The sequence below is a fragment of the Periplaneta americana genome, chromosome 17 (genome assembly GCF_040183065.1).
Source record: "Periplaneta americana isolate PAMFEO1 chromosome 17, P.americana_PAMFEO1_priV1, whole genome shotgun sequence".
NCBI classification, from domain to species: domain Eukaryota; kingdom Metazoa; phylum Arthropoda; class Insecta; order Blattodea; family Blattidae; genus Periplaneta; species Periplaneta americana.
In genome coordinates, this window is record NC_091133.1 from 15,017,592 (window position 1) to 15,038,796 (window position 21,205).

The 21,205-nt window shown below is 34.7% G+C and overlaps 1 protein-coding gene across 7 annotated transcripts in view; it reads left to right on the plus strand.

The window, feature by feature from the left end:
• LOC138692862 (zinc finger protein 708-like) overlaps positions 1–21,205 on the plus strand; it is a 140,968-nt gene that overhangs the window by 92,278 nt on the left and 27,485 nt on the right. For 4 of the 7 annotated variants that reach the window (XM_069816152.1, XM_069816153.1, XM_069816156.1 and 1 more), the window contains one exon: positions 12,903–18,593. In XM_069816152.1, coding sequence (XP_069672253.1) covers positions 12,903–14,571 — 1,669 coding nt within the window. In that variant the 3' untranslated portion in view covers positions 14,572–18,593. Of the gene's footprint in view, positions 1–12,902; positions 18,594–20,148; positions 21,070–21,205 lie in introns of those variants that run through there. The other 3 variants (XM_069816158.1, XM_069816159.1, XM_069816161.1) reach the window with 3 other exon arrangements.

The following is a 21,205-nucleotide window of genomic DNA, read 5'->3' on the forward strand; positions in this document are numbered from 1 at the left end:
TTACATGCAACTAATAAATTCAAGAACTTGATGATTGACTACCGAAGAAGATCCAAATGTATTGCTAAACAAATGATCACCAATGATTACATCATAATAGCATGGCACTATGAGTTTTATAATTTACACACAAAGATAACACATAAAAAATATTTTATCTAACTCTAGCTATTTAATTATTTATTTTATAACAAATGATACTCCAACAAAACAATGTAATGTGAATGATATATCACTATTCTAATTCATAATTATTCCCCAGTAAATTAATTATGAATTCAATACTCGAATTTATTTTATCAATAATATTTGCTGATATCATGTGTTCTGTTATAACTTAACACAAAGTATAATATGCAAAGTTCTTATCAATCATTTTAATTATTTTATAACAAGTGTTTCTCCAACAAAATATTGTAACATGAGTTATAGGTATAAAAGTCATCCATAACTTCCATATTTATAAAATTCATGTTTCCCAGTAAATCAATTCAACCAATTTTCCATCTACAAGATCTTGTTACATAAAACTCATGAAAAATCAACTAACCTTCTCATGCATATTTACTATGAACAGTCTAATGGTTTAAGTTTTAGATTTCGTCCTTTTAACAATATCTGATGATGACGAACAGGCGAAAACGTTAATATTCTACTTAAGATGTCATAGCAAATAAAAATTTAGAAAATAGATAAATGATATTGACTGAACTTAAACTATTTATCATAACCAGTGTTTTGTTTTATTTACATTATTACATTGGAATTTCCTATTTTAGTGCATCAGATAGGGTGAATAGTTCATTTGTAATGGAGAATTCGGGTAACTTCAACAGTGTAAAACAAAAAAAATTAGTAGAAATAAAAGATCAACGTCGTCATTTAAGCTGCGATGACATGTTTAGAGCAATTGGTATAATTGAAAATAGTGGAACACAAGCTGGCGCAGCGAGGGCTCTGAATACTGGAAGAGGCATAATATCCAGAATATGGAGTCGATATCGTGAATTTGGTAATCCAGAAGAACAATATTCAGGTAAACCGAGAGTTACAACTGCGGCACAAGACAGATTTCTGTGCCTAAGAGCCTTGAGAGAAAGGACTTCAACTACAAGCATGTTAAGAAGTGCTTTGCAGAATGTTGGGAATGTGGTTGTATCAAACCAGACCATTAGGAACAGATTGCATGAGAGGTCTTAATGCCCGTCGCCCATTGAGGTGTCCAGATATTCGACGTGGAAATCGAGTATCTCGTGTTTTGTTGCGTGAGCAACATGAAGATTGGATGGATGATCGTTGGGTCAGTTTCTCTTTACTGATGAATCACGCTTCGGTTTACATCTAGATTCCAGAAGAATACGCATATGGAGACAACCAGGTCAAGCAGAATGATAAGATATGTACAGGAGGTTCATAAATTCCAAGGAGGTTCTATCATGGTATGGGGAGGAATAATGGCACACAGGAAAACTGACCTCGTTTTATTTGAAGTAACACTAGGAGCAAATCCTTACATTCAAGACATATTGCAGCCTATAATCTTTCCTATTGCTGAATTAATTGGTCCTGAATTCCTTTTATTGCATGACAATACCACTGTACGTTACCAGCACAACAACACAATGGTTGGGAAGACCCAGTATTCAAGTTCTAGGGTGGCTGCTCAGTCCCCAGATCTTAATCCAATTGACAGTTTGTGGGATAACCTTCAAAAAAGAGTTCTAGAGGACATTGAAAACAATGAGACTCTCAATCAGCTGTTCGCACATCTCCAAATTCACTAGCAGAACATTGGTCAAGATGAAATCTTTCATCTCGTATCATCAATGCCAAGAAAATGTCGAGCAGTACTGAATACAAGAGGTGGTACTACTCGTTATTAATGACAAAAGTTTTGTGTGAAGTTGAGAAAACCAGCAGTATTGTAAAGACTGCAAACCATTGAAATTTTAAAATTTCATTTTTTTCATTCTGAGAACAGGTTATGGGTATGTTTGTAACATTATTACACACTTCATACCCTGTAGAATGTTTTTCTATACATAAATAATACTTACATGTCATGTAGTATGTTTCTTCATTGAGCATTACATGAAAATACTGTGATCCTTACATAATTTTGACATGTGTATTTCTGTTTTATTGTCATAGTGGACAATGAAGAAACTGTCATGGAGAAGCCCACAAAATAAAGAGAGCTGCGAAGAATCTATTGAATCTGTAAATATATCTACTAAGAAAGTAGTTCTGTCAGATTCCAAGATTTTATCTCAAGCTAAAAGTAATGCCACAGAATTACTCATATTTCTACACCGGTTAGTGATGGTAAATGAGTTGCTGATAAATGCATACCTTCACACTGAAATTTCTGGTAGTGAAACTGCAGCAATGTTTCCCAAAAAAGGGCTTTCTTATTAGTCGACAAGAAAATCCAGTCCATGTAACTTATACATCAACCAAACCAGTGCTGGTCCCTATATGAACACTTTGTTAAGTATCAAAATCAAATGATAATCGCACCAAAATTGGAGTTATTGCAAATTTGTCTATCTCTTTAGCTGACATTTAGGTGTTGACTATTACCAAATACTTTACAATGATAATACCGGAAAGTTCACGGAAAAAGTGGCGAATGGCTCGCCAGAGCTTTCTAGCAGCAGGGATTGTAGGCGGCGAGGATGACGTGATGAATAATGCGTTGAACTGTGATAAGAGCTTTGTTCTTCAACAAACACATGATGGCGTAAGGATTATTCTCATTATAGTTGTAGGCTGCACAATGTCAGTTAAACGTGGAAATGTTTGTTCTATGTTTTGTGAAAACTATAGCTAGCAAAATATGCTATATCTTTCTTCAGATTTCCAAAAGATAGAGATAGGGAGTAGTCATGTAAACACCAGTAGAATATTACTTTTCTGTTACAAGATGATGATGATGACGACGACGATTATTATTATTATTATTATTATTGTTGTTATTTTAATACTGCTTTTCCTGCCGGTACTACAGTTATTTGCTTTTGTCTTTTAGGTTTGCCATGCTCATATAGGTAATTAAATGCAGACAGACGTTAATTAATGAGATTTAATAGGGCGCGTCAGCTACTATCGCTATTTGCGTCCTTATCTAAACTTCTTTAAAAAACAAAACACAAACAATGTCATAAGCAAAATGCGAGCACTAACTAAAAACGCTGTCAACAGTTCTAGACGAAATGTTTAAAATTAGAGGGATAGAATATAAATATGTACAAACATGACAAAATATATTCAGTTCACTTTCGATTATCGGACTTCAATAACCATAATTCGAAATATTAGGAGTAAGTAATAATAGAGTGTAATAAATTGCAAAATTATACCGAAGTTTCAAATCAGTTGTAGGACTGTTAATTTTTAATAAGCTACTCTGTTTTTAATAACAGATTGAAGATAATAGTTATTCATTCACTGAATTTAGCAACTCCTTCTTCCGAAAATATGAGTCGAAATCAAAGCACAATGAAAGAATCGCGAAGGTCCCAAATAAACATATTAGATCTTGCATTGAGGAAGCTGCGGGTTTTCTGATATTAGACAGAAATGACAGACCATACTCCTCCATCGTGTAATTAGATAGTGCATTAGCAATGACATATTCTCTGTGTTAACTGAAACAGTTACTAACTGCATAAATCTACTTTACATTGTCCATATAAAACACACTTTCTTTATAGCGTATTTTATCCATATAAAAAAATTCAAAGTCTTTACTTTTTTATCCAAATAGTGTGTCTTGGGATGCGTAACATAAAAATGTGAATTGATTTTGTGAAGAAAGTGGACTCATGTTTTTTCATAATAAGTGATGCAGATAGTTATTTGGACAAATAATTTGCCTAGTCCTATATTTTAAAGGCATTATTAATATTTCACTAAATTAAGATCATTTTTTATGATTCAAGAAATCCTAAAAGATAGAAATGGCTCAAGCGGAAATGACAGCTCTAAACACAGTAAGTCCAAATGCTGATTTAATTAAAATTGTTCAAGATGATGAATTCATTAGTCACAAGTGTGCTTAAAAAGAAGGAAATGGGGAAACGATATTCCAAGTATAATAAAAGTTTTCCGCAACATTCCATTAATGTTCACCGCAAGACGAAAGATTTCTAAGAAGAAAATTATGTTTACCTACAGTTAGATCTCTAAAAAATTGACTTCATGAATTTGGTATAGGCTCGGTATAAATCACACCATTCTACAATTAATTATTAAAAATAAAATCCGATATTGTACCATTGAATGGAAAGGTTGTAACTATTATTGTTGAAGATAAAATATCTTTGAAGGAAAATATTTGAAGGAAAATATAACTTATAACGCTAAAACAGACACTTTTGAGGGATTTGTTGAATTAGGTATAGACAGGTCTAATCAACAAACTTCAACTGACGTAAAAATTTCAGAAGTACCATTTGCAAACCATTTCATTATTCGAGGAATGTGCAAATTTTTAAAACAAACTATGAGTTATTTTCTATCAAAAGATACAGGTCTGCTGAGATTTTAAAATCACATCTGTTCGATGTAAAAGATAAAATACAAGATACAAGGTTCATCCCTAAAGCAGCTACTGTGCCAGTATCTTCACTGGCAAATATTTCAATGTGGTAATAAATGGATAAAATAAAAAATAAAATGGATAACCATTAGCCAAGAAACGAAATATGTGATGTATGGAAGTTTCTAAAGTCATGCACAACTAAATCATAATTACATTTCAAAATACGAGAATTGTTTCATTTCATTTGTATTCCAATAACTTTGTAATTTCTTATCCATTTAAAATGTGGTGAACTTTGTGACTCTAAATTAATAAAACTATTGATTTGCATTTTTTTATTGACATCAAATGAACACCTCTCCGTGTTTCCTCATGTAACCTAGCACGCCGCAAGGAGTGTATAAAGAATCCAAGCCGCTAGATAGCAGCACAGTCACTTTTCGCCGCCACTTGCAATGCTGAACCGGCAAGCTTTCCAGTATTATAGTTATAGAGTATTTGCTATTACCTGGTAGAAGAAATTTCTTTGCACACAGGTGGTGCTCTGTACAGAAAATATGTGTCAGATCAGTAGCCAACTTATGATGGAATACCAGTAGTGGCAGCATAAATTGCACCACCTCTCAGAATTTTGATATTCAATTAACGATTATATAAAAAAAATTACCATTTATGTTCTCTATTGGCATTAATGGGTTAATAATTGGTCTGATATAAAAGTTCTGATTGTATATATTTATTTTTGGAAATTTGCTGATATTTATGCAAAGATGACATATTTGTGTTTTGGAGGATTTGCAAATCTCCAGTTTAGCACTGAAAAACCGTGAAAGAAGTACTGTATTTTCAAAAATTAGCATAAGCAGACACTTCACATTTTACCATAGATCACTTATTTCAATTCTCAGTAGGCTACTTTGTATGTCCTCCACGTCCCTTGATTACAGCTGAGCACTTCTTGGGCATGGAATGTATTAGGTTTCTTAAATAACCACTTCCCAGCTCTTGATACCACACTCGATATATTGTTTCCTGTAGAGATTTCTTTGTTTTTGGCTTATTTTCGGCAATTTTGGTTCTCATAACATGCCAGCAATTCTCTATGGAATTTAAATACGGGCTATTTCCGGGCCAGTTCAGCAAAGTAATATATATCTGAAGATAATTCTTCACCTGTAGAAGAAAATTATAAATTATTTAATGTTCACTGAATTAAAATATTCAAAACATGTTAATTAATTAAACCAAAGAGATATTTATCTTTTTAGCTGTGTGGCATGGTGCAGAGTCATGTTGAAATATGCAATTTTGTGTCCTGCGAAAACTGTCTTTAATGAATGGTTTCAGACATTCTTCTAATATGGTAGTGTATACTGCTCGGCATTTACAGTACTACATATAAACTTTAGTTTTCCAACCCCCTTACTTGTGATGCACTCCCAGACCATTTCACTAACAGGATATTTCACTTTTGTGTCAATGCAGTCAGGTTGGTAGGTTTCACTTCTTTGGCGTCGTACATTATTGCTTCCCATCTGATCCATGCAAACTGAATTTTGATTCGTCGGAGAATATTACGGTTTCCCACTGCTGTATTGTCCAATTGAAATGCCCTTTTGCCCACGCCAATCGTTTTTTCTTCATGTAAGTAGTTAACAATGGCTTCTTACGAGGTCTGTAGGCCTTAAGGCCTAAGTCAAAAAGCCGTTTTCGCACTGTTCTGGCACTAACACTGACAGCCCCGTGCTCAAGTTTCAAATCATTAGATTCTGCTTGACGATCACTCAGACACAAACGCTTTAATATTCGGTCGTGAGTAGGAGTACTGACACGTTTTAGTCCTGTTCCACATTTTCTTGCAACATCTCCTGTTTGAAGATATCTCGTAAGAATTCGCGATTACAGCCCACTTTTCTAGCAATTTCTCGACTAGATAGTCCTTCCCTGTCTAAAGCAACAATAACACTTTTCTTCCGAGGTGTTTACTGCTTGTACGATGCCATGATCAGAATCTTCACAAACAGAGCACACTGACTGTTCTGACTGATAACTGCTCCTTTGTAGATAAATTGGTGTTGTCATAAGATGACGCAATATGATGCAAGAGTATTGCACAATATGATGCAGTCAAACACTGTGCATATTAAATATAAATGAAACTGGTAATTATGTCGAATTTCATTGCTATAAATCTACAAGATAAGGAAATTTTGGAGGGTGGTGCAATTTATGTTGCCGCTACAGTATTCTCATGTCTTTGCAAATTCAGTAGACTTCTAATCCTATTTTTGTTTATTATTTCCAATTAAAATTCCAAAATTTCTTGAATCCAGGTACTTCGCCAGACAACTTACGCTTTTGTAAATAAGAAAATACAACATATACTTAGCAATGCAAAAGTCAGTGAATATTATTAGAACAGATATTGATATTCTTTTAAGGAAAACTGTACGTAGTGTTATATCAAAAGAAAGCCGCAGGTCTTAAAAGATGTGTTATCGCTTGAACCCGCCATATCAGGCCTCTCAAACCAATGCTGTGTACATCAGCAAAATTTGGTTCTGTGGCCACTGGAATGACACTATATAGGATGAACCGTAAATAATGTCATTAATTTCAAAAGGTTATTCTTTGAGACATTTCAAACAATGAAGTATATATAATTTATCCTTTCTTCTTGGGATAAAAATTGTTTTATATCTAATATTTCATAGATGTTTTGGGGAAACCATTGATTTAATTTCCAATATACTCAGTCCGTTTAAGAGAGCAATATATTATGATAAAAATTATTGAAATAGTTTTATTATTGCCCTTTAAATGTGCAGAAATTTGATTCGAACATATGTAACTTTTCGTTCTGCAAACGAATTTTTCAATGTTACATTCCTCCAGATTAAATTTCTGCGCATTTAAAGGTCAAAACTAAAAATCTTTTATCATATATTATCAAAACACAGTGTTATCTTAAATTGCCTGAGCATATTGGGAATTCAATGAATAGCTTCCCAAAAAACATGCTATGAAATGTTTCATATAAAATAATTTTTATCTTGAATTGGAGGCAAAAACGAGGAAAAATTGTATCAAACCTTTTTGTTTCAAATATCTCAAAGAATAGCCCCCTGAAGTTAATGGCATTACTTACAGTTCACCTCTATATAGCGAAATGTACAGTCAATAATGAAATTAAGGAATAAGTGCAAAGTTAACACCGCAGTAAAAAAGAAATGCGAAGATTTAATATATAAAAATATATAATAGCAATTCCAGATAATGTATGCAAATCAACAGTTGCGAAATTTAGCCTATCTACTGTACATGACTGTATAATTGGTATACTTCCTTCATCAAACTATATTCTTTGTAACCTCTACAGTGAGGAAATATACGCACAACATATAGAAGCCTGTGATACAGAAATAATTTTTCTGTTGCCAAGTTTCCCGCCTTGTAAACGGTCCTTTTTGCAGGCAGCTATACTCTTTTTCTGTTTACCCACAGTGGGTGGGTGCAATGCATAAGTACACTGGTTGTCCGAAAAATAGGATTGCTTGTTTTACAGTACCTACTGAAAAAAACACGATGCCAAGTGGTAGTGAGACCCTATATATTTTGTATATATTTATGTATTATGTTTGTTTGATTACTTTATTTTGAAATGAATAATTTATTTTGTTGGAGTGATGGGATGAATTAATAAACGCTTTTTCGTATTTGTTCGTTTATTTATGGGAAGCTGATCCGGTTTTGTTCATTATGACATTAAATTACATTAGGAATATCAGTGCAATTATGAAGACTGTTAATTGGACTCAAATCTCACGACTAGCTCTAGAATCAGCAGTGACTGTTATTCAGTTTTCAAGATGGAATCACGATGGAGAGCCACAATATATAATGTGTAAAAAAAAACATTATCTGTAAGATATAGAATGTGCAGTGACTTTACGATGTATATAATTCTCATGAATACAAGAACGTCGCGAAAAATAAATGGCAAATGATTGATGGCCTATAGAAAAATATGTTAAACTATAAGTAGTCCAGAATTTTACTACAGTTTTGAAAATCTTATTAGAAGTTATAATGCTGTGTCTTTTATACATTTAAAAGTTTTAGTTTGGTTATTATTTGTTTAAATTCCATCTCGCCCATCAATATTTGGGAACTCTTGTAGGAGCCAACAGCTTTTTCACAAATGAATCCCAAGAAAACTAGGCGAAGACCACCTTTGACAGATTCTCCTATATGGGTAGAGTTCATTATGAGGACATGTTCCAGCAGGACTGGTATAGGAAGAATTATTTCTAGAAAACATCTAAAAAGTTTAGATGATTGAAACTTTCACAAATAGTGACAAACTCAGATGTTTGTATATGTGCGTAAAAATAAGAGGGATGTGAATTATTGTAGTTTCATTTTGAAAAATTCATTATTATATGAAAAAAAATTGACTGGGTGCAATGCATACTATGCATTCATTCATGAATGGATAGTGTCAAACAATATAGTAATAAGTTATTTGAAATTGTGTTACGTGAAATTATTTTCATTAACAATTATCGTCGAAAGAGTCGTGGCGTCGTGGTCTAAGGCATCCTGCCTAGGACGCGCGTTAAGGAATGCACGCTGGTTCGAGACCTCATGGGGGAAGAAATTTTCTCATGAAATTTCGGTCAGTGTATGGAACCAGTACCCACCCAGCATCGTGATGCACTTGGGGAGCTACGATAGGTAGCAAAATCTGGTTGTGAATACCAGCTATAACGGCTGGGGGGCTCATCGTGCTAACCACACGATACCTCCATTCTGGTTGGATGATCGCCCACCTCTTCTTCGGCATGTGGGCGTGAGGCCAGCAGCCGGCTGGTCAGTGTAGGCCCTTCACGGGCTGTATCGCTCTGGATTATTATTTATACCTCGAAAGAAGTATTGTTTGCCATGATTGACGAAACAAATTTTCTAAATAATTGAACCTAGTAGGACTATGTGTAGCCTAATTTTAATTTGTTATAAATGTGCATTACTGTAGTAACTTATTCCCTGTACTATGTACACAGTTGTTACTCTTACACGCTGTGACACTCACTCAAACCACAACATTTGCAAAGTGCAATTTGATATACAGCAGTTCCTTACCTTACCCACGACCATGATACGCCCAGTTTACATTAACAAGACTTGAGCCAGAGACGTATCCTAATGTTATCTGTAGTTGAGCCATGAAATAATGTAACTTGTGAGACCCCCACTGAACTGTGATACTTCTCCTCACTACAGGCATGAGGGATCCAAAATTGCGGATATGAATGTATATGTCATGTGGCCTCTCTCATTTATCTCGTCACAGTTACAGACTAGTGCGGAAACTCGTTTTGATTTGTAAACACAGTTTCGGAATTATTATAATTTATTTTAGTTAGAAACTAACGATAATTTTTGAGCAAATCACTTTGAACGATTGTGATGTGAGCTAGCATTAATATCGGAATTTCACTGCAAGAGAAAATATATTGCATGCACGTCATTAATTACTTTTCATATCATAGATTCATATTCTAAACAAGCAACAAACATTGACACAAACTCAAATATAGTAGCCCTCCCTCATAGCTGAAATGTGTCACATGTAAATTACAGTATAATCTGTTATCCTAGGTAATGAAGGAGGTGGACTGAACGGTTAATAAAAAAATTTGGATAATCCGTACCATAAAAGATTTTCATGAATTTAGTGCATAATATTTACATTTTCGTAATTTCCTCCATAGTCTTCTAATTAACATCCTAGGTAGTTGATCAGAAGTCTGGTTGTCAGTGATGGGTTTCTAATGACTATCTATGGAAATATATCAATACTGGAAGTCTCGTGTTGTATATTTACATACTTTACACATTCCAATCTCGTATTCTGATCTGATGTGACATGAGCCACAGTTTCTCTTTCCCCAAACCATTCAATTTTTACACTTTTTTTCGGTAATTAGCACAACAGGATTTTTTCTGACACCATAGAACACATTTTATATAGAAGTTACATAGTAGCCTACGACAATTCCAACAGTAAGCTACTGTGTAAGGAAAGAGGCTTGTAATAGCACTCTCTAGAAAAAAAATAAGGTTCTAACATAATGTACAGTACTTCATATATTTCGGCAGAACAAAACACACGAGAAAAAGACAAACGGATAATCCACAAATCGGTTAATAGAGTGGCGGATAACTGGGGTGCTACTGTACTGTTATAATATTATATACTTACAAATAGCTTTTAAGAAACCCGCAGGTCCATTGCCGCCTTCACATAAGCCCGCCATTAGTTCCTGTCCTGTGCAAGATTACTCCAGTCTCTATCACCATATCCTACCTCCCTCAAATCAATTATAATATTATCCTCCCATCTACGTCTCGGCCTCCCCAAAGCTCTTTTTTCCGTCAGGCCTCGCAACTAACACATATATGCATTTCTGGATTCGCCCATATGTGCTACATGCCCTGCCCATCTCAAATGCCTGAATTTAATATTCGCAATTATATCAGGTGAAAATTACAATGCGTGCAGTTCTGCATTGTGTAACTTTCTCCATTCTCCTGTAACTTCATCCCTCTTAGCCCCAAATATTTTCCTAAGAAGCTTATTCTCAAAGACCTTTAATCTCTGTTCCACTCTCGAAGTGAGAGTCCAAGTTTCTCAGCCATACAGAACAACCGGTGATATAACTGTTTTATAAATTCTAACTTTCAGATTTTTTGACAGCAGACTAGATGACAAAAATTTCTCAACTGAATAATAAAGCCATTTCCCATATTTATTCTGCGTTTAATTTCCTCCCGACTGTCATTCATATTTGTTACTGTTCCTCCAAGATATTTGAATTTTTCCACCTCTTTGTAGGATAAATCTCCAATTTTTATATTTTCATTTCGTACAATATTCTGGTCACAACACATAATCATATTCTTTGTCTTTTCAGGGTTCATTTCCAAGCCTATCGCTTTACTTGCTTCAAGTAAAATTTCCATGTTTTCCCTAATCGCTCGTGGATTTTCTCCTAACATATTCACGTCATCCTCATAGACAAGAAGCTGATGTATCCCATTCAATTCCAAACCCTCTCTGTTATCCTGAATTTCCTATTGGCATATTCTAGAGCGAAGTTAAGAAGTAAAGGTGCTAATGTATCTCCTTGCTTTAGCCCACAGTGAATTGGAAAAGCATCAGATAGAAACGGCCTATACGGACTCTGCTGTAAGTTTCAGTGAGACACATTTTAATTAATCGAACTAGTTTCTTGGGAATACCAAATTCAGTAAAAATATTATATAAAACTTCTCTCTTAACTGAGTCATATGCCTTTTTGAAATCTATGAATAACTGACGTATTGGACCCTTATACTCCCTTTTTTCCTCCATTATCTGTCAAATACAAAAAATCTTATCAATAGTCGATCTATTACACCTAAAATCGCACTCTTGATCCTCAATAATATCATCTACATATAGAGCTAATCTTCTCAAAAGAATATTGGATAAAATTTTGTACCACGTCAACATAAGTGATATTCCTCGAAAGTTACTACAGTTGGTCCTGTCCTCGTCCTTAAAAATAGGTACAATTATGAACTCCTTCCATTGTTCTGGTAAAGTTTCCTTTTCCCAAATAGCAAGTAAAAGTTTATAAATTTCGCTAGATAATGCGTTTCCACCCTCTTGTATTAATTCTGCTGGAATTTGATCAATATCTGGAGACTTGTACTTTTTCAGATTTTCTATCACAATTTCGACGTCAGAAAGTTTGGGTTCGGGTATAAACAGCTCAGCAATTTGTATTTGAATTTCGTCCCGATCATTTCTATTTGGCCTATGTACATAATATTATAACTACTATTATAATAAGAAGCGATAGATTTTAACATTATTTTTGGTCCACGACTGTGGAGTAATTGTTAGCACATCTAACTATGAAACTAGCCCACTACGCTTCAAATCCTGATTGGGACAAGTTATCTAATTGAGGTTTTCCGGCGTTTTTCCTCAACCCATTAAGAGCAAATGTTAAGTAACTTTCGGTGCTGGACTTGGCACTCATGTTGCTAACGATTTCACTTTCATCTCACTCACACACTAGATAACCACAGCTGTTGATAAAGCGTCGTAAAATAAGAAACCAAAATAACTGTATATGTGAATTAATGCCAGTAGAATTGTAATTTTCAAATAATTTTCGGCACTATTTACTAATTACTAACTGTAATTATTTGTGTTGGATCTACTGTAGTTTTGTTTTTCTTCAATAATAATTATTCTTCTTGTGTCTTTATTGCTTGAACTAAGAACACATTTTCTTCACAGCACTGGAGTGCCTGCTTCCTCTGACAGTGTAACAGAAGATGAGCGCCTGGAGACAGGTGAGAAGACATACAAAAGTGATGTTTTTGGAACGTTGTTTAATGACTTGGCATGGCCCAAACATTTACACACGCGCACGAGCTCGCTGATTTGCGATCTTTGTGGGAAGGATTGTTTCCATTTGGATCATCTCATAAAACACGATTGCGTACACACAGGGAAGACGTCATCGAGTTCTGATTTATGTGGTAACAAATTTTCCAAATCGAATGATCTGATAACTCATTCACGTGTACACATCAGCGAGGAGCCAATCGATTTTGAGAGATATGGCACGAAATTTTCTCAACCTAGCCATGAAATGCATAGTCGACTTCAAAGAAGCGAGAAGGCCTTCAGTTGTGACATTTGTGGAAAAATATTTTCTAAAGCTGGTACTCTAAAAAGGCATGCAATCGTACACACAGGGGTGAAGGCATTCAGTTGTGATACATGTGGAAAGAAATTTTCTCATGCTCATTCTTTAAAACACCACGCATTGGTGCACACGGGAGAGAAACCATTTAGCTGCCATATATGTGGAAAAAAATTTTCTCAATCTGGAACTCTAAATGTACATGCACTGGTACACAGTCGGGAAAAGCCATTTAGTTGTGAAATATGTGAAAAAAAGTTTTCCTTGTCTGGGAATCTAAAAAGGCATGCCCTTGTACACACAGGGGAGAAGGCGTTCAGCTGTGGTGTATGTGGAAAGACATTTTCGGAATCCGGTAGTCTAAAAATACATACACTCGTACACACAGGTGAGAGGGCATTCTGTTGTGATATATGTGGGAAGAAATTTGCATTATCTGGTAATCTGAAAAAGCACATGCTCGTGCACACAGCGGAGAAGGCATTCAGTTGTGATGTATGTGGAAAGAAATTTTTGCGTTTTCCTCTTCTAAAAGAGCATTCACTAGTTCACACTGGGGAGAAGCCGTTCGGTTGTGATATATGTGGAAAGAAATTTTCTCAATCTGGTACGCTAAATAAACACGCACTCGTACACACAGGGGAGAAGGCATTCAGTTGTGATATCTGTGGAAAGAAATTTTCGTTATCTGGTAATCTGAAAAAACACATACTCGTGCACACAGGTGATAAAGCATTCAGTTGTGATATATGTGGAAAGAAATTTTCGTTATCTGGTACTCTAAAAAAGCACATACTCGTGCACACAGGAGAGAAGGCATTCAGTTGTGATATATGTGGAAAGAAATTTTCGGAATCTGGTAGTCTAAAAAGGCATACACGGGTACACTCAGGGGAGAAAACATTCAGTTGTGTTATATGTGAAAAAAAGTTTTCGGAATCTGGTAGTTTGAAAAAACATACACTCGTGCACACAGGGGAGAGGGCATTTAGTTGTGATATATGTGGGAAGAAATTTTCGTTATCTGGTAATCTGAAAAAGCACATAGTCGTGCACACAGGAGAGAAGGCATTCAGTTGTAATATATGTGAAAAGAAATTTTCGAAATATGGTAGTCTAAAAAGGCATATACTTGTACACACAGGGGAGAAGGCATTCAGTTGTGATGTATGTGGAAAAAAATTTTCGGAATCTGGTAGTCTAAAAAAACACACACACGTACACACAGGGAAGAAGGCATTCAGTGGTGATATATGAGGGAAGAAATTTGTGTTGTCTGGTAATCTGAAAAGGCACATATTCCTGCATACACGGGAGTAGTCATTCAGTTGAGATATATGCAGAAAGAAAAGTAACAGAATGTAGTACCCTAAAATAAAATGCACTCATATATAGGGGAGAAGGCATTTAGTTGATATATATGTGGAAAACAGTTTTCGCAGTCCGGTAATCTAGAAAACCATTCAGTCGTAAACATAGGGGAGATGACATTCAGTTGTGATAAATTTGCGAAGACATTTTCGGAATTTAGTATTACATAAAAGCATGCACTCGTAGACTCGTACATACAGGGGAAGGGATACATATGTTATACATGTGTAAAGGAATTTTCAGATTCTCGTAAACCAGTGGTCGTCAGCACACTCTGAAATGGGTAAAGGATAAGCAGTGCTTCGTAATATGCCCTGTCGCGCAGCAGGAAGACGGAGACAGTATACCCACCAGCAGCCATGGTTGTATAGTTCCGGAAGAGTAATGTAAAAGAGATTGCACTCCTACACACAGGGGAGAAGACATTCATTTGTTATATTTGTGGAAATAAATTTTCGCTCGCTAGTAATCAAAAAAGGCATACATTCGTATACACAAGGGAGAACACAGTTGTCCTATGTGTGGAAAAAAATGTTCGCAATGTGTTCATCTAAAAAAGCATGCAATCGTACATACAGGAGAGGAGGCATTCAGTTGTAATAAATGTGGAAAGAAATTTTCGGAATCTTATAGTCTAAAAAACGTGCTGTGTTGCAAGTGAGAAGTTAGGTTGCGATGATAGTGGGATGCGTTTCTCGTTTTCGTCAGATCTGAAAATGCATATAATCATACACACATGTGAGAAACTGTAAGTCTGCGATGTTTCTGGTAAATATTACTATTTTTCGGGAGATATGAAAGACATGTAATGGCATACACAAGCCAGAAGGATTTCAAATGCGATTTCTGTGGGAACCTACGCATATTCCAATCCCCTCAAAAGCCATGGCACACAGTCATGCTTTTTGATCATTTTCCTTCTAAATTCTTAAGTTGTAATGCGGAAAAGGAACCGGATTGAGACACCAAACATTCAGTTTATGAATTCCTCTTATGGTCAATTAGGAATATAAAAAATAAACATTGCTGACATACAGAAATTATAACTACAGCATTGGTTTTTCTTACAATGAAAAAGATGGGGAAGAAAATAATTATGAAATTTGTGGAAAGAGTGGTAGTTGAAGGGAACAGTACTAATCACATTAAAATGGTGACTACGTGTCGAAAGACAAGAAACTAGAATGAGTAAAACAGTAACACCTTATGAATATCTTAGTGACAATACGTTTTTTAACAATGAAGGAAGTTACAAGATTCTAAGTATTGCGTTATAGCGGGCCAAGCTTTGGGAGAAATTATACCAGACACTTGTGAGGGATTAATGAGATTCAGGTTCCGACTGTTATATATTATCAGGCAGTAAATTAGATCTGACTTCATGGCATGTGTCAGAGAAAGAGCAATTGTATACATCTGAAGTCAGATTAGTGAAAAATGGTACTAATCAGCGATATATACAATGGAAGGGAAAAGGAACTAGCCACTCTGCTTATGAAAAGTGTAAGAAAATCATTTTGCGTGTGGGTTTAAGATAAGAAGTGCCGAAAAGGTAATGGAAGAAGGATATGGTTAGAACAGTAGTGAAAATACTGGAGAATTAGTAGTATAAACAACAAAGTGTTTCGAAACACCCAGTATCAGATGTACGGTATAAATATCGGAGAAGTCTGGTACAAGATTGTAACAGTTCAAAACAAAGATATTAATTTTAAGCTAGACGGAGGAGCAGAAGTGATTATATAAGTTCTTTTAGAAGAGTCGGAAGCAGTAGGTCTAAGTAGCAGAAATAATTTAAAAAATGTGGCATTATCCCACGAGTGTGTGGAGGTTTCTAGCTCTAACCAGTCGGTTTTGTAAGCTTAAAATATTGTAATAAATATATGGGTCATTCAATAATAATTAGTCGCAACATTTGAATTAACAACAAAGAAAACATTTTTGGAACAGTCACATTCTTGCAGTGCTCAGAAGTAATTTCCTCCAACATGAAGAACCTGCCTCTACACCTCAGAGAAACGACAGACGCCATCCACAGCATCTTGTACTAATTTTCGAACAGACTGCTGTAATGATGCTATAATTGCCTGTCTGGTTGTGAAGCCAATTCCTCTAAGTGGTAATTACATTTTTGAGAAAAGGTCAAAATCAAATGGACTCGTACCTGGAGAGTATGGAGGATGCTCCAAAACTTCCCAGTTCCATCAGCGAAGTAAATTAACCACAGGGCAGCTATGTGAGAGTGAACACCATTATGTAGCACAATAGGATGAGAATTCAGGTGATTCTACCGCTGGTTGTAAATGGTGTTCCAGAAAGTAACTGTACTATGCACCATTCACACGATTTCCGACAGGAACTGAATGAGTGAGAAGGATTCCGTCAAAATCATAACCAAAAACGGTGTTCTTCCAGCAGTACTCTTACAGTGTTTGCTTGCCAATTACGGTCTGCCAGCTTCACGTTTTTTAAGAACATCTTATCCTGCCATTGTGAAATGCATGCGCCCACCTAGCCACAGTACGATATGGAGAAGTCTCTCTACCACAAGCTTCCATTAAGGCTGTATGGCATTGTCAAGTGTTCTTGCCTCTTGCAATCTGAATTACAATTAAGCATCTTTGTTCGTATTTGCTAAACATTTTAGAGCACTACAAGATAACTGTCTACAAATTAAACTCACTACAAATATCTTTTAAATGAGATTATTGTCTTCAAACTCACATAACACACATCAGATGCTCATTTTTCTCATGTTTATCAGCTTGCATCATTTATAGCTGATAGCGCCACATACAAACATTGTTGCCACTAATTATTGAATGACTCATGTATTATAAGAAAATGGTAGGAATTTGTTATTGTAAGTACTGAAACACAGCCTTTACAATGGTTAGGTTCATGAATCGAATTGCAGGGGATTCAAAGAGCTGATGGAATTTGTGTAGAAGATGAAAAAATCTCTTTGAGATGAAAGTAAATTATGAAACAAAGACGTACTTTTAGGATTAGATAATTTCAAAAGATAAGGTAAAAATCAGATTCAAAGAGTGTGTCATTCCAGTGGCTAGGGAACCTATGAGATATCCATTGCCTATTAGGAAAACATTCTGAGAAAAACTATATGATTTAGAAGAAATATAATAGAAAATATTGACAGTGCGTGAGATTGGATTAGTAACTTAGTAAATGTAGAAAAACTTGATAAATCGCTGCAATATTGGCACCCCTATCATAGACTTATCCTTTATGATATGAATTAATACAGCAATATTTCTGACAATGGTTAGTGTGGTGTTTGTTCTTCTCCTGTTAGGTCATTATTCATTAACATTTATAAATCTTTCCTCAAGGCCCATTCACAATGAAAATTAAACATGACATAAGCGTTAACTTAAGAATGTAAATGTTACAGTAAAATCACATCATTCATGATGGGGACATAAACGTAACCGCAAAGGTACTTGGTAACCATGGAAACGTAACAACGACGCCATTTCCTCATATTCTGTGGTATACTTAAGCGCTCCACGATTGTGTACTGTTTGCAAATCACGAAAGGCATAAGCATGAAAGTTTGGAGTTCGCAAACTTTCATGTTAATGTCTAACGGCAATGTTAATGTCGATGTTTATGTGAATCATTGTGAATGATCCCATTTGACAACCTGGCCGCAAACTTCTATGTTTATGTTACGGTTATGTTTAATTTTCATTGTGAATGGGCCTTTATGCATTACATTGCATATCTAAATACCTAATGCACAGTATCAATTGCTCACTTGTACTTTCGTCAGATGTCTCATCAGTAGGGACCGGATTTTTATGTAATTAGGCTACATAATATTATATTTCTTTCAACCTAACGGTATATAAATAACAAATCTATTAAAATATTTTAAAATTTGATACTACATATTTTTACATATTATGCTATAGTGTTACATAAATTTACATATTTAGGAGTTTTATTCATTTTTACATCTCTGAAAGGAAAAAAGAAAACTTCTGTCGGGGAAGTTTACAATTTGAAACACACAGATTTGAAAAGCTTTTTTATCTACCCAAGAAAGAATATATTTCGGGATGAAACATAACGTCCTTAGTTCCAGGAAGTAATGAGGCACTCACCCCATACCGCCCACTGTAAATATGAGTGAACAAAAGGCAACCATTCTCATACAACTACCTTGTATTGTAAAAATCACTCAAAAAGTAGCGTTGCCTTCATGCAGTGGAGGACGACACGATTTTTCTCGAATTATAATTGTTCTGCACACGTCTCAACAAGCCGTTCCCATACAATTCGCAACCTTACCCACCTTCTTCCTAATTCTTCCATGGAAAACCCATGTCAAATCTGACATGAGACTTTCAGGTTATTGCTTGACCTCTTTATTTTAAATTTAGTATACCTATACAGAAATTGGATTTTTTGAGCAATTAAAAAGTATGGTTCTTGGCTGGAATAATCATACCCTTCTGAATAAAGGCCTCCCCACACTGGCGCGAATTATTCGCAGTGGTGGCGAATGTTTCGCATCATTAAGTTGTCACCATCTCAGTGCACATTGCGGTATATGAGAGTGCCCACACCAACACGAAAGTATCGCTGCACGTCTGCGAAAGTGCAGCGTTGAAATTTAGATTCGCCTTCTGCGCGATTTTTTCTGCTGCCACCGCGAATATTGTGATGGCGTTCTGCGAAAAATTGATAGAAATAGAGAGGAAACAACCAATCTTATACGATTTATCACATGAAGATTACAAAAATATAAGGAAGAAGGACAAAATATGGGATGAAATTGGACTGGAATTAGAAGAAACCGGTGAGTTATTGACATATGTAACATATATCCATAAGAGAAAAATTCGAGCGTACAGTCGGCCTGTCTGGAAGCAATAATTGAAGACTGTAATCCAAAAACGCGATCAGTACATTTTTATGAAAGGACTGGTTTAGTTTAATGTCCACTGGTCTATGGACTGAACGAGTGATATACAAAATAACACAGTCTTACAAAGATTGCGTTGTTTTGGAAGAAAACAAGCTTAAAATATAATGATAGAGGCCTTAAAAATCATACATGTGTGTTTGTAAATCATAAAAAAATGACCAAATGGACTGAGCGAGTTCTGGGATCACACTCTTAAATTTAATATTCACATCTTTGCTATATCATATAATTATTTAATTCGGAAATGTTACTAGAGAACTTATCTATATGAAATTATTATTTATAATTTTACTAAGGTGGTAGCGCAAATTTAATAATTTTCTTGCTTTATGTAAGCCTCCATTTAATTGAAATTTTTGTCAGAACTAATCTCATTCATACTTTATGCTTATAAAAATGTTCTGTGAGCTTTCTTATTACATGTGTAGGAAGGAGTGGTTCCAATAAACATAAATAGGTCTATTATTAATTGATAGACCTATTTATGTTTGTTTATTTATTTATAGACCTACTGATGATGTTAGCGGATTCTACCGAGGAAGATGAAGATACAAATAGTGATAGAAGTACTGAACAAAACTATTTACTAAGAGGTAGGCAACAACAAAAACTTAATTTTCCTATAATCAGAAAATCCAAACAAAAAAAATTAATCTGAACAAGAAAGATGTATTTAGTAGTAAAACTATTTGTTTATAAAAACAACATCAAATTAATTTGTATATTTCAAGACTTTCAATTTCAATAAGATTACACATAAAATAAATTTAATGAAAAGTAGAATAGTATTAAACGAAAATGTGAGCGTGGAAAAGAATGTTGTTACTGTATTTATATTGATTTACGTAATTAATATGTCAAGTATGTTTACATGTATGCTGCAAGATGTATAAATAAGCAAATAACTTCCTGACAAGCATGTAGCAGAAATTTAGACTGACCTACTGTACACACTGAAAAATACCGATTCAGCTATTGTAGTGTGCTGGATATATGTCAACAACTGCTAACCTGGATGCAGGATGATGACATGGAATAATTAGTTAATAGGCATAAGTGAACCTATAATTAAACATAAATATGAAAGTTTATAGAATAAATTTAGGTGTTTAAAGTAAAAAAAAAAAAAAAAAAAAAGAAAAAAATAATAATTTAAAAATGTTCATGGTAGATAGAAAATTGTAAAAAGGAGCAGATAAATAAGTTTGAAAGTTTTAATGGTTATCACGATTGGTTTAAACATGCACTAAAACTACACGTAAGTGCAAGTTTGAACCGATAAATTACTGAGATTTGCGAAAAAAATTAATTAGTTTAGGAAATTGTATATTTATTATGTATAACTACTTTTGTATATAGATCATTTTTTTAAATTATTAAGTTTGTACTTTTGTGAACTAAGATCAATAAATCTACCTATCTATCTATCTATCTATCTATCTATCTATCTATCTATCTATCTATCTATCTATCTGTCTGTCTGTCTGTCTGTCTGTCCGTCCGTCTGTCTCTGTTTATTCCATAAACAATTATTGTTTTAATTATAACCCTTAGGAAGTCCTG